The sequence below is a fragment of the Rosa chinensis genome, chromosome 1 (assembly GCF_002994745.2).
Source record: "Rosa chinensis cultivar Old Blush chromosome 1, RchiOBHm-V2, whole genome shotgun sequence".
NCBI classification, from domain to species: Eukaryota; Viridiplantae; Streptophyta; class Magnoliopsida; order Rosales; family Rosaceae; genus Rosa; species Rosa chinensis.
The window spans coordinates 36,779,403-36,798,988 of record NC_037088.1 but is presented as its reverse complement, the minus strand read 5'-3'; the positions used below and the strand labels follow the sequence as shown (position 1 = coordinate 36,798,988).

The following is a 19,586-nucleotide window of genomic DNA, read 5'->3' as shown; positions in this document are numbered from 1 at the left end:
CCTTCAGTTAGACGCAATTCAAAGATCATGAACTACCCAACAAGAAATAATAATCAGCATGCAATTAGTATGGAGCACCTAACTCGATCGATCCTTACTGAAAATTGAAAGAAGAGGGAAACCGGCCTGCAGGTTTCATTCTCTTTGGCTTGCAAAAATTAAGTGTGAAGAGTAGGTGGTAGTTCCTTATTAGCACCCACTATTGGAGCACCTAACTCGATCCCTACTAAAAATTGAAAGAAGAGGGGGAACCTGCAGGTTTCATTCTCTTTAATTGGCTTGCAAAATTAAGTGACAGAGTAGGTGGTAGTTCCTTAATAGCACCCACTTTATTCCTTCTAATTAACCAGCTCTCGAGATTAAGTATGTTAGCTTTCATATTATTCTTATTTCTGATCTAATTAATATCTCATCCCAACAAAAAGTTAGACCTCCATTAATGATCTATTTTATACTTCTCACGTACTTAAGCTTATATCAATGGAGCACCTAATGCATTACTAAAAATTGAGGAAAGAAGCGAGCTCTTGGTTTCCATTTTCACCATTTTCAGATAAACATAGTGAATAGGGATGGTCGCTAAATACACATCTTAGTTCTATGCTAAAAAGAGTGCTATTCACTGCATAAAAAAGGTCTGATGTGACCGAACCCATAAAATTACCATGCATATTTACTTGTTTAGCAAGTTTTTAACATTTTAACCCATGTATATATTGTGCTACTTTCTTTTCAAAAAAGAAAATGATAGAAATTAAAGACAACAAAAACAAGGGAACATTACAAGCACTGCTAACTCTGAGCCGCAATTGACATGCCATTACAGGAGCTACCTGCTGATATACTGGAAATTTGTGTTATCAGCAGGTAGCTCCTGTAATGGCATATGGTTGAATCAGGTTACTTTCAGAGTAAGTATTTAAGGACTCGACATACATACATACATATATATATATATATATATATATATATATATATATAAGAAAAGGTTAGCAATTAAACTCAAACTAACAAGCAAATTAAAATGAAGGAAAGGTTGATACATTACTACTGGTCTTTTCTCCTTTCCCTTATTCAATTTGTGCTCAATTAGCTTCTACTTTGGTCTTTTGAGAACACCCAGAAACGCAATTGGCGATTTTAGGGTTGAATCCTAATTTTGCCCTAGTTTTGTTTCTTACTGGGTCTAGCTTCTTTTGAATTTGGTTTCGGAGATAGCCCGGCCAGGAACTTAAACAGAATTACGAATTGTAGAGTGAAGTGTTATTTTTGGTTCAGAATAATGTGACTTTATTCCATTGAGGTGCAGTTCTAGAGTGATGGGGAAATAACTCTTTTCATACATTTTCGAATTGGGATTTTGGTTATATGTGTTCTGTATCTGAAGAAATAGATAAAGGAATATTTATAAGGGTTTTTGTCCATTTACCCAATTTTTAGAGATTTTTTTCCCACTTACCCCATTAAGTTTTTTTAATTCACTCTTACCCAAAACACTCTAAGGAGGTCTTCCCTAATAGTACCCCATTAAGATTTTTTTTTAAATTTTTTTAATACCATTTTACCCTCACCCCTTTGAAACTTAGAGAGAGAGAGAGAGAGAGAAAATGGAAGAGAGAGAAACCATAGGAGATTTCGCCGGAGCCCGGTCACCGGCGCCGCCCACCTGAATTTGCTGAAAATCTCACAAGAAAGGTTTTTTTTGCCTCCAATAGACATCTATTGCCCCCAATAGACCTATATTGTCCCCTATTGCCCTCCAAGGCTCCAATAGACCTCTATTGCCCCAATAGACGACTATTAGCCATGTATTGCCCCCCAATAGACGCCTATTGCCCCCCAATAGACGTTTGGCAATAGGCGTCTATTTGGGGGCAATAGAGGTTTATGAAACATTGTCGGAAGTCTCCAAAGAAGTTGTTGTAGATCTCATATGGGGTCGGAGAGATTTATTGCCCCCTGAATAAACCTGTATTGCCCCCCAATAGACCTCTATTGCCCTCTAATACCCAATTATTTCTTAAAATTAGACAAATAAAACTTTGTTTAAAACAAAAAAGAGGAGATTACATCAATTCAAAACGTCTACTGCCCCCCAATAGACGTCTATTGCCCCATATTTTTTTTTCTTTGTTCTATCCTTCTGGGCCTTCTGCCCCCCACTTTACCAAAAAAATAAAAATAAATTAAATTCTGCACTCATTTCACAAAAAAAAAATGATTTGGGCAGCCAGAAAATGCTCTGGGCACCCAAGTCAAAAGCCAGATGCGTTTCTCGCCGGTGTTCGGAGCTCCGACTCCAAAGTAGTTGCATCTGGTCGAGCTGGTCCAAAGTAGAGCATTCAATCAATCACAGCCTTAGAGACGACGACGTCGGTGATGCCAAAGATGACGACGACGAACTGGAAAACAATGGGGAAGAAGGCCGACGGAGGGATTAGTGCGGGGAAGAAGGTTCGGATCAGATTCGGAGCTTTTGTAATTAAGATCCTCATCGTTGTCATCGACGATGTCCTTGCGCAAAGAGAAAGAGAGATGGATCCTCGTCGTCGGCGTCGGCGTTGGGGTCCTCCTCCTTGCAGAGAGAGAGATGGATCCTCGGGTCATCGTCGACGTCCTTGCAGAGAAAGAGATCGGTGATGAGAGAGAAAGTGAGAGAGAGAGTCGTCGACGTCTTCCTTGCACAGAGAGAGAGAGATCGGTGATGAGAGGGAGTCGTCGACGACATTCTTGCAGAGAGAGATTGATGATGAGAGAGAGTCGACGAGAGAGATAAGAGTGGCGATCTGTAATTTTTAATTTTTTGGAGCCAAAAATCGTCATTTAGCTATCAAGTGGGGTTAGTGGGAACAAAATTTTGTTGGTGGTGTAAGTGGGCTAATTTTAGTCTATTTTGGTGATATGGGTCAAAGACCCTTTATAAAATGCATCTAAAGTCTTAGTATATGTTTCTGGTGGCTTTCTCCGGGTACCTCACACAGAATGCTATACCGTCTGGGATACCGATCCAGCTCCTAGGTCCTGAATCAAGATACAGCGTTAGAGGGGTAAACCGTACCGGACGGTTTACACCTCTTCGATGCCTGAGTGAGAAACTAATATATAAGAGTATTAAGTAAATAATGGATAAAGGAGTTATCACCCGTCAAAGGTAGTTGTGCTAATGCCCTTATACTTGAGCATGGGGAAGGAGTCTCCCGTATCTTCGATGTAGGACATAGGTTGTTCTTCTGATGCCATATCAGCTCTCTTGTTTGTGTAATTAGATGGGCTGTGCCAGCCTTGCCCCGGGAGTTGGGTGGCCGGGGTGACATCCCATACGAGTCATGTCATGGTGGGTCGTGAACCCGGCCTATGGTATAGTACTGGGGAGTACCGAAAGATCTCAATTGATAGTGCCAAACCTGGTGGAGACTTCCCTAGTATGTACAAGTCCCCCAAGTTCCCGTTCAAGATGTTTCTTGGGTGGGGACTTAAAATATTTAGTCACAAGGTTGGCACTAGCCTGTACGGAGTCCCCCAAGTTCCCGTGCAAGAGATGTCTTGAGCGGGTTACGCTGTAGGTAGCTAATCTACAGTGCTCCCAATTTAACCCGTAAAGGTTAAAGAAAACCTCCGGGTACCATTGGGGTACTTGAGCCTCCGATACCCGATGGGGTAGAATGAGGGCTGGAGCCTCTGGTACCCGAAAAGGTAGAATGAGGACCGGAGCGTCTGGTACCCGGAAGGGTAGAATGAGGACCGGAGCCTCTAATACCCGATGGGGTAGAATGAGGCCCGGAGCCTCTGGTACTCGGAAGCGTAGAATGAGGGTTGGAGCCTCTGGTACCCGGAAGGGTAGAATGAGGACTGGAGCCTCTGGTACCCGGAAGGGAGAATGAGGGCTGGAGCCTCTGGTACTCGATAGGGTAGAATGAGGACTGGAACCTTTGGTACTCGGAAGGGCAGAATGAGGGCTGGAGCCTCTGGTACCCAGAAGGGGAGAATGAGGACTCGAAGGGTTGTTGGTGCATGTCTTCCACGTGTGGCAGACTGAGTTGCGCAATAAATGCCCGTGTCCCATCAACTGACGGTTTTTGAGAGGTGGGACACGTGTAGTGATCCTGTGGTTGAGGGCCTTTCGGCTTCAACGACCATAATGCTTTGGAGATTGAATTTAAGAGGGAAACATACTGTTTCCCTTCGCACAAATTGCGAATTTCTGAAAACACTGAGAATCTGTGTTTTACTTTTTTTTCTCTCTGCTTGCTTCTGCTGTTGTCGCTATGAAGAGTAAAGACGAAGGCTTTGAGGCTCAATCGTGGAGAAAGCTTTGGCCAGAAGAGCGACTGTAGAAAAGAGGTAAGAAAATGTGGTTTGGGGTTTTTTCTTTTTCTTTCAGTTTGCTCAGTTTGGTATGTTTGTGGGTTTGCATTTTTCTGGGTTTTGTCTGATTTGCTTGGGATTTGTGTTTCTTCGATTTTGCTTGTGTTTCTGGATCTATGTGGAATGAATAGTGCGAAAGTGGGTAAAATTGCTATGGCCGATTTGTGTATTCTGGGTTTGTAGGTGTTTCTGGGGTTGTTTTGTTTTTTTTTTTCTTGTTTGATTTTCTGGGTTCTGAAAGTGGGGGGGGTGATCCGCGCTTTCACCAAGCCCTAGATCCTGCACTTAGGCTAATCCTTGTGTTTCTGATTCCAGATATAGCGAATTTTGAGGTCCCGGTTGACATAGTTCTAGGATGGAATCAGAAACCAAGGCCGGGGATGCGGGATTGTCGTATCAGTCTTCTACGAGGCAAGCTGAAGAGGATATCGACTGGTACTTGGAGTGAAGTAGAACATGGAAGGAATTAGCGGAGAATACCGGATCCTCGACTGGGTTGTTCTCGGAAAGTAGTGAGGAGACCGACGAAGGTGAGAGCGAGGATGGATCTGCGGAGGCGCCGGTAGTCATAGTAGCTATTCCCGAGGGCATCCCGAAACCTAGGTACACCTTAGTAGACGGGACCGTCTGCGACGAACCCGAGAGAAGTATGACTATGAAGGAGATCATCTTCATGAGATTGAAGTGGGGAATACCGGACGAGGTAGAGCTTAGGCCTCTCAAGGCTGGAGAGATGGCTGCGAATCCTCCCCCGGGATGGGTGGCGCTGCACGAGAACCAGCTCCACCAAGGGTTATCTCTACCGCTGCCCGGGTGCCTACAATATCTTTTGCGGATGCTGAACCTGTCACCGGGGCAGTTGACTCCGAATGCAGTTCGACAAATATTTAGTATGATGGCCATGTGGGACTTGTGCCAGCAAGGGTGGCCTTTCATAAATGAATTCTGCGCGGTACACAGGGTTCTGTACTCAAGGAAGCAATTGTGTATAGGTACCGTGACGTTTGCCGCCAGGGACTACGAGCCCTTAGTTACCGATATGCCTACCTCAATGAGCAAAAGGTGGAGGAATAAAGTATTTCTTGCTGGAGGGCGGTGGCAAATTAAGAATAAGAAGTGGCACCTGACCGATACTTTCCAAGCTATCAGAGACCAGGCCTATTCATTATCCGAGTTGGAAAGGAAAAGGAGAGCGCGGGTATACGCTGTTTGGAGTGAGGAGGAGAGAAGCTCATATAGATTCATCTGGTACTCCATACTTGATAGGCTAGGGCTAGGGAGACTCCCCGGTGAGGCTTATATTTCTGTTAATATGTGTATGTGTATGTCATCGTTTCCTTTTTACTTTAGGGACTGACTTTGGAATTGATTGTAGTGAAAGCGCCGAAAAGGAAGCCTCGGAAAGGTAAGGAGGACGACAGAATGGACGACAACCAGTTGATGGACATGTTGATGAGCCAGGGAGAAGACGCCTTTCACATTGAAGTCGACCTAGAGTCGAAGGCTACGGGTCGCTCCGTTAAAGAAACCCTACTGGAGATCACTGATGGAGGATACAGGGAGCCTGACCCTGATGCTCCCGTGACCCAAGTTGAGCAGCCTTCTGCTGGGAATGTTGTCACCATAGCTGATCCTGGAAGGGAAAAGGTACCGATCGCTGTATCTCTCTCTTCTCGGTCCGCTGGAAGCGATGAAGTCTTGCTTCTAGGTGAGAAGAAGAGATCACATAGGCACCGACATCGAAGCGAGGATAAGCAGGAGGTGACCTATACCAGCCGGGATGTCAAAGAATCCGTGGCGAATAGGCAGAAGAAAAATCAACCGGGACCGGAGTCGCCGCTCTCGCTTGGCATGTTGTCTCCTGCCATACAGGTAATCCCTAAGAAGCCCATTAAACAACTGTTGAGCGAGTACGGGGTTGCTGATGAAAAGTTCGTGCGGTCCATGCTCGCCGACCTAAAGGATATAGACCTCGATCGGGTGCGGGCCAGAGATAATACCCCGCAAGAGAATCGTCGCCTTGCTCGGGAGTCAATGATGCGGGTATGGGACTGCTTTACCCTTGTCTAACAACTTTTTACGGTGTTGCTAACTGTATGTTTGCAGGCACTTTTCAATGTGTACGCGATTGATGCCAGCGAGGAAGATACGCACCTGAAGGAGGAGGTTAACAGTCTCTCCGGGCAGGTGAAGTATCTGCATGGGGAGAAGGCCAAGCTGGAGAAGGAGCGGGAGTCCTTGAAAGAGAAGATTAAGTCCTTGACTCTAATGGTTAGCGAGCTGGATCGCTGAGCTTGAGGGCGAAATTTGTGAGGCGAGGGATGAGGTGAAGAGTGCCCAGGACTCTGAAAAAGAAGCTGCAGAATCTGCCAAGTCATGGAAGGCGAGGGCGGATCATCTGGAGGAGCGCCTTCCCGTGGAGAGGCACGAGGTCGTGAAGGAGTACAAGGGCTCCCAACAGCTTATTGATATGTTAGCTGCTGCTCAAGACAAGGCCGTGATCATGAAGTTCAAGGAGTGGGTGGCAGCCGGGTACCTAGATGGAACCAAATTCAGGCGGGGACTACTTGAGAAGAAGAAGAAGAAAGACCAGGAGGCGGCAGCCAAGTCTGGTGCCGGTGGATCCCAGAGTACCGCTCGCGAGCAGTAGTCCTTAGGGAACAGATTTATATAACCATCACTTTTTTTTTTAGTAGAAATTATCCTTGCCCTGAACAATGGCTTAATTCCTTTGCCTGGTAGTCCGGGTTTTTTGTGAATGGAAATATTTGAACTTGAATGGGAATTGGAAAGCAACTAAAATTTCTAGGATTTTATACCTTGCCTTGAGCATTTACTTGCATCACTTATTACTGAAATAGAGTAACTGACAATAGCTATGTCCGGGAATGTCCGGTGTAGGTAAAAAAAGTGCTAGAAATGGTCTGAATAATTCATTTTTCCATTCAAGTACCACATGGTGGTTAATACAGAATGAGTACCCGATGGGTAGCTTGCCATAGCTGTATGGTCAAAAAGCAAAAGGTAGGACAAGATGCTCCGAGAGCTACTTATAATAGTATCGTAGGCACTGGATATTCCATGGATGCCGGGAAATGACTCCGTCCGTGTCCTAGATGTAAAAGGTTGCAGGGCCTACTTCTTCAATGATCTCGTAAGGGCCTGTCCCGGATGGATCCAGCTCGCGGGGCTCTGGGTAGACCTGCTTCATGACCCAGTCCCCCAACTTCAATGTCCGGGATTGTACCTTGGCATCATAATAACTAGCTATCCTCCACTTGTTTTCCAAGTTATGCATGTGTGCCACATCCCTTCGTTCCTCGAGTAAATCAGCATCGAGCTATAGGCCCTCTGAGTTGGTACTCGCATTGAAGTATTCGATCCTGGGACTCTGGATTTGTGTTTCAATAGGGAGAACCGCTTCAGATCCGAAAGCCATGTAGAAAGGGGTCTCCCTGGTGGCCTCCGTTGTCGTGGTCCTGATAGCCCACAACACCTCCGGGAGTTTAGCAGCCCAAAGACCCTTGGCTTCATCGAGCTTCTTCTTTAGTATCTTCTTGATTATCTTGTTGACAGCCTCGACCTGACCATTGGTCTGGGGGTGAGCCGGGGACGCATAGAGGATTCTAGTGCCCAAGTTTTCAGTGTAAGCCCTCAATTCATCATTGTCAAACTGGGTACCATTGTCCGTGACCATGGTGTCCGGGACTCCAAACCTGCAGTAGATGTTCTTCCACAGTAAGTTTTTTACCTTTTCTGTGGTGATAGCGACAAGAGGTTATGCTTCTACCCACTTTGCTTGGTAGTCTACAGCGACAATGGCATATTTGAATTGTCCCACTGCTGTGGGAAGTTTACCGATTAGGTCCAGGCCCCACTGGCAGAATGGCCAAGGTGCAAGGAGGATGGAAAGGGCAATGGGCGGTGCCCTTGGGATATTTGCATACATTTGGCACTTGTGGCAAGAACTAGATATTGTTTGAGCTAGGGCCGACATGGTTGGCCAGAAATATCCTGCCCTTAGGGTCTTGTGTGCAAGAGACCGGGCTCCACCATGGTTACCGCATACACCAGCGTGTATGTCCTTCATTATTTTGTGACTGTCCTCCGGTGTTACATACTTCAGGTTGGGGAAGCAGTGACCTCTTCTGTATAATTTTCCGTTCATGATCTTGTATCGAGCTGACCTTAGCTAGAGTCTCCTGGCCTCGACCTTGTCGTCCGGTGCTAGACCTTCCACCATGTACTTTAAGATTGGGTCCATCCAGGAGGCTGTGTGGTCTACCGTGAATATTTCTGACACCGTTTTAGAAGTGCTAGGCCTTTCTAGTATTTCGACCTTGGTGGCCCCGTAGGTAGGACTTGGAGAAGTTGTCGCAATTTTAGCAAGGGCGTCTGCCTTGTCGTTCTTTGATCTCGGTATTTGGGTGAAAATGTAGGAGGTAAATCTCTGAACCAGTGCTCGGGCTAGGGCCTGGTAAGAGGACATGTGGGGCTCCTTTGCCTCGAAGTTACCGCTGACCTGGTTCATGACTAACTGAGAATCACCGAAGATACTAAGGTGCTGGACACCTAGTTCCCGGGCGATCTGTAGACCTGCTATGAGTGCCTTGTATTCTGTGGCATTGTTGGATGCCTTGAAGGCAAATTTAAGGGTGTACTTGTAGACTTGATCGTCCGGGCTAATTAGCAGGATACCGCTGCCACTTGTCCTTTTGTTAGACACTCCATCAACATACAATCACCAAGTGCTTGGTGGAGGTAGATCCGGGCCTGGTGCCCCAGGTGATCCCGGTGGTGGGTTATGAGAGGGAATTGACTTAGAAATAAAATCTGCTGCTGCCTGGCCCTTCATAGCTGTCCGGCGTTGGTACTTGATATCGAATTCTCCCAATTCGATGGCCCATTTAATTAACCTGCCCGATGTCTTTGGCATCTGTAAAACCTGCCTCAATGGGTGATTAGTGAAAACGGTGATTGAGTGTGCCTGGAAGTAATGTCTAAGCTTCCGGGCCGATACCAAGAGGCCCAATGCTATTTTTTCAATGTCCGGGTATCTGGATTCTGCACCAGTGTAACCTTTTCCAGCGTAGTACATCGGGTACTCGCAATCGGAGTCCTTCCTAATCAGAGCGGAGCTCAAGGCCGTCGAAGATGCCGCAAGATATATGTAGAGCATTTCTCCTGGAACAGGTTTGTAGAGTAGAGGTACCTCTGCCAAGTATGCCTTTAGGCCAAGAAAAGCAGCTTCGTGCTCAGCGGTCAAAGCTATTACCTCGACGTGCTAGGTTTTTAGTAGCCTGAAGAAAGGAGTACACTTGTCCGTCAGCCTGCAGATGAATCTTGACAGGGCGGCTACTTTACCTGTAAGAGATTGGACCTCGTTCCGGTAGGTTGGGGATACCATGTCTAATATAGCCTGCACCTTCTCTGGATTGGCCTCAATTTCCCTGTGGCTAATGATGTACCCGAGGAACTTTCCTACCTCGACCCCAAAGATGCACTTCTGTGGGTTAAGCCGCATACCATTACGTAATATGATGGCGAAGACAATTGACAAGTTGCTTACGTGATCCTCTGAGGTTAAACTTTTTACCAGCATATCGTCCACGTATAACTCCATGATAGTACCGATGACTTCTTCAAACATGGAGTTGACAAGTCGTTGATAAGTGGCGCTTGCATTCTTCAATCCGAAGGGCATGACCTGGTAGCAATATAGACCTTTGTCAGTGGTAAAGGCAGTGTGCTCCTCGTTTGCAGGGTTCATTCGAATTTGGTTGTATCCACTGAACGCATCCATGAAACTGAGTAACTGGTATCCAGTAGTGGAGTCAATTAGTTGGTCAATTCGTGGGAGCGGGAAGCTATCCTTAGGGCATGCTCGGTTGAGATTTGTGTAGTCCACACACATGCGCCATGATCTCAGAGATTTCTTTGGTACCGTGACCACGTTGGCTAACCATCGGGGGTATGTTACTTCCCTGACAAAGTTGATGGCCATCAACTTCTTCACTTCAACCTGGATAACCCAGTACTTGTCATGTGTGAAGGCTCTTCACTTTTGTCTTACCGGTGCCGAGGAAGGAATAATGCTAAGGTTGTGCGTGGCTATCTCAGTTGGTATACCGGGCATATCCTCATATGACCAGGCGAAAGCGGATGCGTTAGAGCGGAGGAATGAAGTCAACTCTTCCCTGATAACCGGAGGCAGCTTGGTGCCTATCTTGACAGTCCTGTCCGGAAACTGCTCTAATAGTACTACCTCTTCAATGTCTTCCACGGCACCAGGCCGTTCTTCGTCAGAGTCGGTATCATCTCTGGGATCCTCGTACCTGTCTGTTAGAGGGTTAGTAGCTACGGGCAACATCTCAGACTTTCCCTTGCCACGAGATACAGTCAAAGAATAGCATTGCCTCACCGCAGCCTGATCACCCCGAATGGTGGTGGTGCCAACCGGGGTTGGCACCTTCATTACTAGCTTGTGACCTGCAATGAAGGTTTTCAGACGCCAGAGTGTCGGTCGACCCAGGATAGCATTATAGGATGAGGCACAGTCAACTACAATGAACTATGTTTTGATGGTTAAACAATTCGGACTCTCCCCTACCGTGATCGATAGGTAATCTGATCTGAGTGGCTGGACGATATCTCCTGAAAAGCTAATGAGGGGCTCATTATCTTGTGACAGCTTGGCCATTCCTCTGTTCAAAGCTTTGTATGCGTCGAGAAATAATACGCTAACCGAGGCCCCGATATCCACGAGTACCCGGGACATTATGTAATGGTCCATTTGGAGAGTGATCAGGAAGGGATCATCATGGGGCATCTTCAAATTAGCTTCCTCCTGCTGCAGGAATGTTGCGGATTTCCACCCGGTGCCTTCGTCTTGTTGCGGGGCCTTGTGGAAATTGAAAACTTCCGGGTGACCGAAACTATAATTTCGCTTCTTCCTCTGGGGAGATAACTCTTTCAGGCCCCCACCGTGGATCATGAAGATCTGGCCGTACACGTTTATAGCTCCTATCTCTTTTGCAGGCAGGTACCGCTGAAGCTTGCCCCTCTGGATAAGCGACTCGATAGTATTTTTTAAAGCCACGCAGAGATTGGTATTGTGCCCAGCATCCTCGTGATATGTACAGAACCTTTCGGTATCCTGCTGGGTAAGTTTACTCTTCAGGAACTTCCTCGGTAGTGGTCCAGATATCTCATCCTTGTTCTCGTTCCAAATAGTCTCGTATGAAGGGTTGAGGATAGTGAACACCTCATACAGGGGTGGTGGCGGTGTTCGCGGGGCCTGCTGTGCCCTTTGCTCCCGGTGAGGCTGAGTGGTCCCGTAACTGTTGGACCTGGACGAGGACTCTTTGCTTCTCTTGAACGGTCCTGACTATGGACCCACTCCCTCTTTCGTGGCTCATCCCTAACCACTGGGGCCGGGGTGGAAACCCTTAGCTTTGGTCTAGGGGTGTCCCCATACGTTTCGAATTCAGCCTGGGCGTGTCTGATGGCCCTAGCCATCAGCTCGTCGTATTTAGCCTGAGGGTTATGATTAATCCCTTAGAGAAATTCTCCCCGCCTTAAGCCCCTCCTAAAAGCCAGCTTCGCCAGTTCCTTATTAAGGTCTCGGCACTTAGCGGTAGCCGTCTGCCATCGATTAACAAAAGACTTCTAAGTTTCATTCTCCCCCTGCTAGACCTTTAACAGGCCCTTTGGGATGTGTATCCCATCGGTATGTAAGATGAATCGAGCTACAAACTTGTCAGCTAGTTCCTTGAAGTTCCCTACAGAACCGGCCGGCAGTTCGTAGAACCAACTCAAAGCCTCCCCTGACAAGGTCTCCTGGAACATATTACAGCACACCTCATCTGTATATCCCTTGGCGCTTGTTTGCGATCGGAAGGCCTGTAGGTGCTGGTATGGGTCTCCAACTCCCGTATAGTCAATCTTCAGTGGTTTTGATATATTCGCTTGAATGGCGCCTCTAACTTGTTGGGTGAAAGGACCTGGACGGTCCTCGTACGTGGTCAGGGCTCTCCGGGTGTCCCTATTCTCTGTGGCCTTTACCCTTGCCTGCAGGGAATGCAAAGAGTTGCTCATTTGTAAAAGCAACGCCGTGTTTGGGTCGGTTACCGATGGGTCACTTTGAACTGGCTGTGGTAACGGTGGTGGTGGCAGATGCCTCAAGCTTTCCGGGAACAAGTCTACCGGTACTTGGATCATCCGATGACCGCTTTCCGTAGACGGGGTTGGGGCGAGGCCGGGGCCTACCGTTACCTGAGCAGCATTTACGTCTGTTCCTACTTGGGATGCTCTAGCCAGGGCTTGGGTGAGTGCCTCATTGTGCTGGTGCCTCCTGTCCAGTGCTCGGGCCAGCGCAGTGTTTTCATCTTCCAGCTCCTGCAGTCTTTGTTGCGAAAGGCGGTTTGTTTCCCTATCGGTTCTTTGTTGTTCCTGATCAGTCCTGGCTTGTTCCCAGAAGGCTGCAATCTCCGCTCGCATAGACTCCAACTCCAATACGGGAGCTACCTGATCCGGGGCCTGCGGGTGCTGGGTGATTGGTGGATTGCCCGTGCTCTGTGGGTCCAAGAATCCGAGACCATGCATTTCTCTTCCGACACCTAGTGTTTCTGCTGATGAAGTACCCGGAGAGAATATCAGTGCCCGGGCGACACTTCTACCCTCTCCTGCCGTTTCTTCCGGCTCTGTCATGATGACTCACCCCAATCTGGCGCGCCAATATTTCTGGTGGCTTTCTCCGGGTACCTCACACAGAATGCTATACCGTCCGGGATACCGATCCAACTTCTAGATCCTGAATCAAGAATACAGCGTTAGAGGGGTAAACCATACCGGACGGTTTACACCTCTCCGATGTCTGAGTGAGAAACTAATATATAAGAGTATTAAGTAAATAGTGGATAAAGGAGTTATTGCCCGTCAAAGGTAGTTGTGCTAATGCCCTTATACTCGAGCATGGGGAAGGAATCTCCCGTATCTTCGATGTGGGACATAGGTTGTTCTTCTGATGCCATATCAGCTCTCTTGTTTGTGTAATTAGATGGGCTGTGCCAGCCTTGCCCCGGGCGTTGGGTGGCCGGGGCGACATCCCATACGAGTCATGCCATGGTGGGTCGTGAACCCGGTCCATGTATAGTACTGGGGAGTACCGAAGGATCTTAATTGATAGTGCAAAACCTGGTGGAGACTTCCCTAGTATGTACAGTATCATTTTTCAGACCAAAAAAAAAAACGGTCTTAGTAACCGTATCCCTTTCTTTTATATTCTCACCCAACAACACCCCTTTCTTCTATATTCTTTTACCCCTCCCCTCTTTTTACTTTTTTTACTATTTATTTTTATTTACAAATCCATTTCTTTTTTTAATTCAGATTATTTATTTATTATTGCTACTCAATTTTAAAGAAAAACCATTGAAATGTGTTTCCTTTGTCTCACTCCTTTTTTGTAAACCTAAATTTGAAAAGAATGATATAAAACAATGGAGAGCTCACACGTCATCACTTGTTTATTTCAAAATTTTCACTCATCGTTGATTTGTCTATTTGTGTCAGAAGGTGGGTTGGTGAGTTTTAGATCTTTTTGCTTATTTTGATAATAATATTTAAGATACATTTATACATGTTGAATGGACATATTCGAGAGCATCTTCGTCAAAAGACATTTTACTAGATACGATTTACTTATAGCATGTTATCAGTGCATAACTTCTTTGAAAGTCTAAAGTTGTTTAAATGAAATTGGACCACTTTATGATTAAATATTTAAATATTTATTTGATGCACCTAAAGTCTTAGTAATTGCATCTCTTTCTTTTATATTCTCGTGCAACAACACCTCTTTGCATCGCAGCACGAGCCTCATTTTTGAATTATTGTTCTTTATACATTTTCCTTCTTTCCTATGTCCTCAAAATTTTCTTTTCCAAAATTTTGGTTTGTTAAAGTGCTCTCTATCCATCATTGGTATTGCTAATGTCTTAAAATGAACTTGTTAAGTGGTTGACGACTCAATTAGCAATGATTCAATGAACCATGTGTGGCAGGATCGTGTCTCTAATCATTGACAATAGCAATAAAGGAATAGTTTTAGTTTGATTAGTTTATTATTTATTATATGCTGGTTAGTTTCATTAGGTCCTCTATTTGGCTAGTGTTTGAGAATTTGTAATTTAGTAGTTAGTGTTGGTTCTTAGTTTGGCCCTAGGTACTGATTCCGATGTTATGCTATAGACACTAATCGCTAAATATCATTAATTTTTTGTTGTCATCATTCCATGAACCATTCCACCTTTCTATAGGTCGATGGATGAAAGAGTTCGGGCAACACGCTTAGATAAGCAACACGATGAACCAAACATGTATCTGTAGGTGTTATGATGCCTTATTATGTGGACATGTCTTGCTGAAGGGTTTCAAACTCTGCCCTTCTTTGATATGGGAAAGTACAGACCGTTTACGAGCGCCATTCTTCAGACAAGGCTATTTAAGCATCATGGGCAAAGTAAAGAACTCGTCGCCTACCTAGGGCAGACGAGGCACACAAAGTGTACAATTAGGGACAAAGCCCACATCGCACTACCACAGATCGGTAGGGACTTATATATGGCATAAAGCCACAACCTACTAAAAAATAATAATAAAAGAAAACAAGAAAAATAAAAGCATGACAATGATGTCCAATGACCCATTTCAGGCCCAATCACCAACCCAGCCAACAAAATGATTGCAAGAGCCCACCTGCCAAGCCCAACTGCTCCCTGCATGACAAGACTTGCCCCTGATTTCATCCTAAAATCCGAAATGACCATGCGGAGCCCATCTTAGGAAAAATTCTACCAAAAATTTGGTGAAACTTCTCCTTAAAGTAGATTACCCAAAAGATAAAATCTGTAAACAAGATTTTAAACCAAGGATCCCAATAGCCAAAATCAAATTCACAATGTTTAACTTTACAACTCAATTTAATATGCTAGTGACCAGGGCAATCTAAGGATTGAATCGATATATTACATAAGTGGGTTAGACAATAGCCTTCCATGAAGATGGAAGTGGAGGGCACTATGCCTCAACACCTATGCATGCTCGACCTCAACCTATCTACAGACTGAACACGAAAAACAGAAAAGCCTAGAGAAAAATATTTTAAAAAAAACTGTTAGTGTGAGTGGATGGAAAATAAATAATTTCAATGAAGACAACACAAAATAAAATATAATGCTTTCCCAAATTTAATTTTACATAAAAAAACTGAGGATGCAATATAATTTCGTAAAATTATTTATAACCCTTCTGCAGTACTAATATCTCAAAATAAATTCAAATCTTGTGTAAATCATCTTAAAATCCGATTTAAACCTCTAATATAGATTTCTCAAATTATAGAGAAAATTTTACAAATGGTACCCAACATAAAGTCCATTCATCACTTTGGTGGATTACATTTAAAAATTATCACATTGGTACCCCAACATTTAAACTTGACATAACTTTCATACCATTCGTCTATAACGGCGTCAATTCCATTCCTAATCAGAATCTCTATAATTTCGTCTTTTCATAACTTTCATGACATGTAAACTATGTCATAGGCAATTTCGTCTTTTCATTTTCTTAGTTTTTTTTTTCCCTCTTCCCTTCCTAATCAGAATCTCTCTCTCTCTCTCTCTCTCTCTCTCTCTCTCTCTCTCTCCATCTGTGCCAAAAACCCAAAAAGCATCTCTCACCTCCATAGATTTGATTATTTGAATATCTATAAGTTTTCTTCAACGGAAAAGACGTGGTTTTGAATTGGATTAGATCAGCTTAAGCAAATTCTACAGGAGGTCAAGAAGATGCAATCCAATCCCTCCAGGTCTCCAACGATTTCAGAAGCCTCCCTCAGGAATATATTTCATTGGCGATTCGCAATTCAAGGACTTGTGATACCGAATTTGAGGGTGGCATTTATCATAAAATTTTGAGACACAAGATCACAAGCAGCAGCCAGAAGCTTGCTGAGAACTTCCATTATACAAAATAGATACCCAACAAAAAAAAATGGAGCAAGGTAGACCAGGAAGGTCCATGCTTTGCATATCCTAATTTCTTCTTTACACACATATGGTGATTGACTGATTAAATACAAGAAAGAGTCATATCTCCTCCCTTCCCCAATTATGCAGACACCCTTCACAATTGATCATCTTCACCCTTTCGATTGCTTCAACAAGCACTTGGGGTGGTTTGACTTGCTGGGCAATAATTGACTTGACAATTGATTAATAATCTAATTGTTTAAATGGTGCATTGGCTACACTAGAATAGAGAGTGACTGCCTCAAGATTCGGAACTTCTGAACATCTGAAGAGAGTGGGGAGCAAAATGGCCTCCACCGCAGAAGATAATCGTTATTGGGTGAAAGAAAAAAAATGATTTTTAAGAGACGAAAATATCCCTTAAACAGTAGAGGGGTTTGACGCCGTCATAGACGGCAGTTACCAAAAGTGGTTAGAATTTTAATGTTATGGTACCAATGTGATAGTTTTTAGATGTGATGTACTAAAATGATGAATGGACTTTATTTCAGGTACCGTTTGTAAAATTTTCTCTAAATTATATTGCAAATTATCTCAAAATCTCAGCATGTGCGCATCTCATTTAAAATACTTTGAAACCTCAGAAATCTTAAATTATACTGATATCTCAAACTCAATTTGAAAATCACCTCTTAATAAAATACACGATGATTAGAGAGAACTATCGACTAATCATCTCATGCCACATGAAGGGTACTGCCGACCAGGTGACACATCAGAGGGTACTACTGACTGAAATATGAGGAGGTGATGGCTAGAGGATACTGCCAACTAACCATTTCATGCCATCTGGAGGGTACTGCAGATTAAATGACTCATCAGATGATACTACCGACTGGAATAGATAGTTAGAGGGTACTGTCAACTAATGATCTCAAGCCATCTGGAGGGTACTGCCTACCAGATGACGCATAAGAGGATACTGCCAGCCAAAATATATATTCTGGAGGGTACTGCTAACCAAAATATTGTCTAGAGGGTACTGTCGACCAAACTATTACCTAGATGATACTGCCAACTAGGTAATATATGCATGTGCTATCATACTCATCTTTCTCTAATTTACCTCCTCGATTACGAAATATGAACTTAGACTTAGTATCTCTCATAATATTAATCTCATAAACTCGTAATGTTTAATATTCCATAAACACTCAATTCTTAAAATAATTCATGATATCTTGATAAATCGTTTATACTCAAATACTTGAATACCATACTCATAATTTGCAAGTCATCGCTCTTTCTGATTGAAAATCTTCATAGTTCAATATTTGAATAATTTGATAAATAAGTAAAAAACTTTTGGACATGAAATAAATATCATATTTCAATAAGACTAAAAAATTATCAATATGTCATTGAGAATATAATAGTAAGAAATTTCGATATAGTAAGCATACTCAAATATCATTATAAAAATCAATACAATAAATTAATATTCAAAAAAATAATAATGCACGCATAATTTAATTTAAAAACAAATGTCCACTCACAGAATTACAGCTATGACAGTTGTCGGACGAATTCCTCCTCGATCTCGATCTACATATCATCCGTGACAAACTGGTATTATCAATAACTGTTTTCAATAATCAAAAGTAAATCGACGATAATAAAATTGAAACCCTATCGTCGAAAACTCGAATTTACATTGGAACAAGTTCAAATTTCATAGGTCATTAACTTGATAAATATAACAATCTATCAAAAAATGAGTTGATCCAATGGTCGGATCCTCCCAAATCGAAACCCGAATTTCTGAAACTTCAGAAATTCCTATCGATCCCAATGTTCATCGTAATGGCTACCAAACTATATCTACAAGCTCGTAGGGTTAAGCTCTATCTAATAAACTAAAACATGAGACCAGAAATGATGACACACATCCGCACGAGCCACCAGAGATTCGGATAGTGAGACCAATGTCAAAATGATCTAAGAACTCTTTCAGCTATCACAAAGTCAGATTTCAATCGAAAGGGGCTGGAAATTACCCTAAACAATTTGAAAATCTCAATTCTTTAATTACTCGATTCTCACTCCTTGAGTTGAATCAATTGGAGTGGGTTGGAGGGATTGATGCACGACGAACGAGCTTCAAAACCCATGTATTATTGTCCGAAAAGATCGCCGAAAAACGGTGTTCCATTTTAGTCAACCTGCGCAGCCTGCCGAGCTAGGTTACGCTTCATTTCTCCTCTCCAGCTGCAAATCGGAGCAATTTAAGGGCAGAGGTTAAGTCGGCGTGGATAAGAGCTTCAAACCCGACCTATGCGGCGGACTGGGTAGATCGGACAGCGAAGAACATGCCGGGTTTCCAGTTCGAGGTCGGGTCTGGCCGTGGGTCAAGGTAGAGAGAAAATGAAAATTAGGGTTAGGACTGAAAATGGTAAGTTCTATTATTTAAAGTAAGTTTCTAAAATAGTAACTTCTTCTTTTCAGACTATAATTTCTTCGTACGAACTCCGATTTTTGCTTGTCGCGTGTCTACAAACTCGGTTTAATGTCCTCTATAACTTTTGTGAAGGAAGCTTCCTCAAAAACTAAACTGAAGAAAAGAAAAGTCAACTTTTAGGTCCCTAAATGTTTGAAATAAGGTAAAACGTAAATATTATACTCGTTTACCATGCAAATGACTAGTAAAAGGGTAAATCTGGATACAAGATGTAATACTGCGGGGCCAACCTTAGAATAAATCTTACCAAATTTTTTTGCGAAAGTTCCCCTAAAAGTGGACTACCCAAACATCAACCTGTAAACAAGATTTTAACCCAAGGATCCCAACAGCCAAATTCAAATTCCAAATGCTTAATTTTACAACTCAATTCAATAGTCTTGTGGTCATAGCAATCTAAGGATTTAAACGATACATTACATAAGCAGATTAAATAGTGAGCTGTAATGAAATTGGAAGTGGTGGACACTATATGCCTCCACTCCTATCCACACCCGACCTCAACTAATTTGCAGACTAGACACAAAAAAACCAAAAAGCCCAAGAAAAAGTATTTACAATTTTTAGAGTGAGTGGACGAAAAATAAATAATTTCAATAAAAATAAAATGTAATGCTTTCCCAATTTTATTCTCTTAAAAACCAGCATGTAGTGGAAATTCAATAAAG

General features: G+C 43.6%; 1 protein-coding gene across 1 annotated transcript; it reads right to left on the bottom strand.

Moving 5' to 3' along the window:
* Positions 1–7,705: 7,705 nt before the first annotated feature.
* Positions 7,706–8,062, bottom strand: LOC112165990. Its single transcript, XM_024302732.1, has one exon. The coding sequence runs from the start codon at positions 8,060–8,062 to the stop codon at positions 7,706–7,708; it is 357 nt and encodes a 118-aa protein (XP_024158500.1).
* Between the last annotated feature and the right edge of the window lie 11,524 nt (positions 8,063–19,586).

Bases quoted from the DNA above. Each gene is read 5' to 3' on its own strand.
- LOC112165990 (XM_024302732.1), bottom strand. From the start codon at position 8,062: ATGGTCACGGACAATGGTACCCAGTTTGACAATGATGAATTGAGGGCT.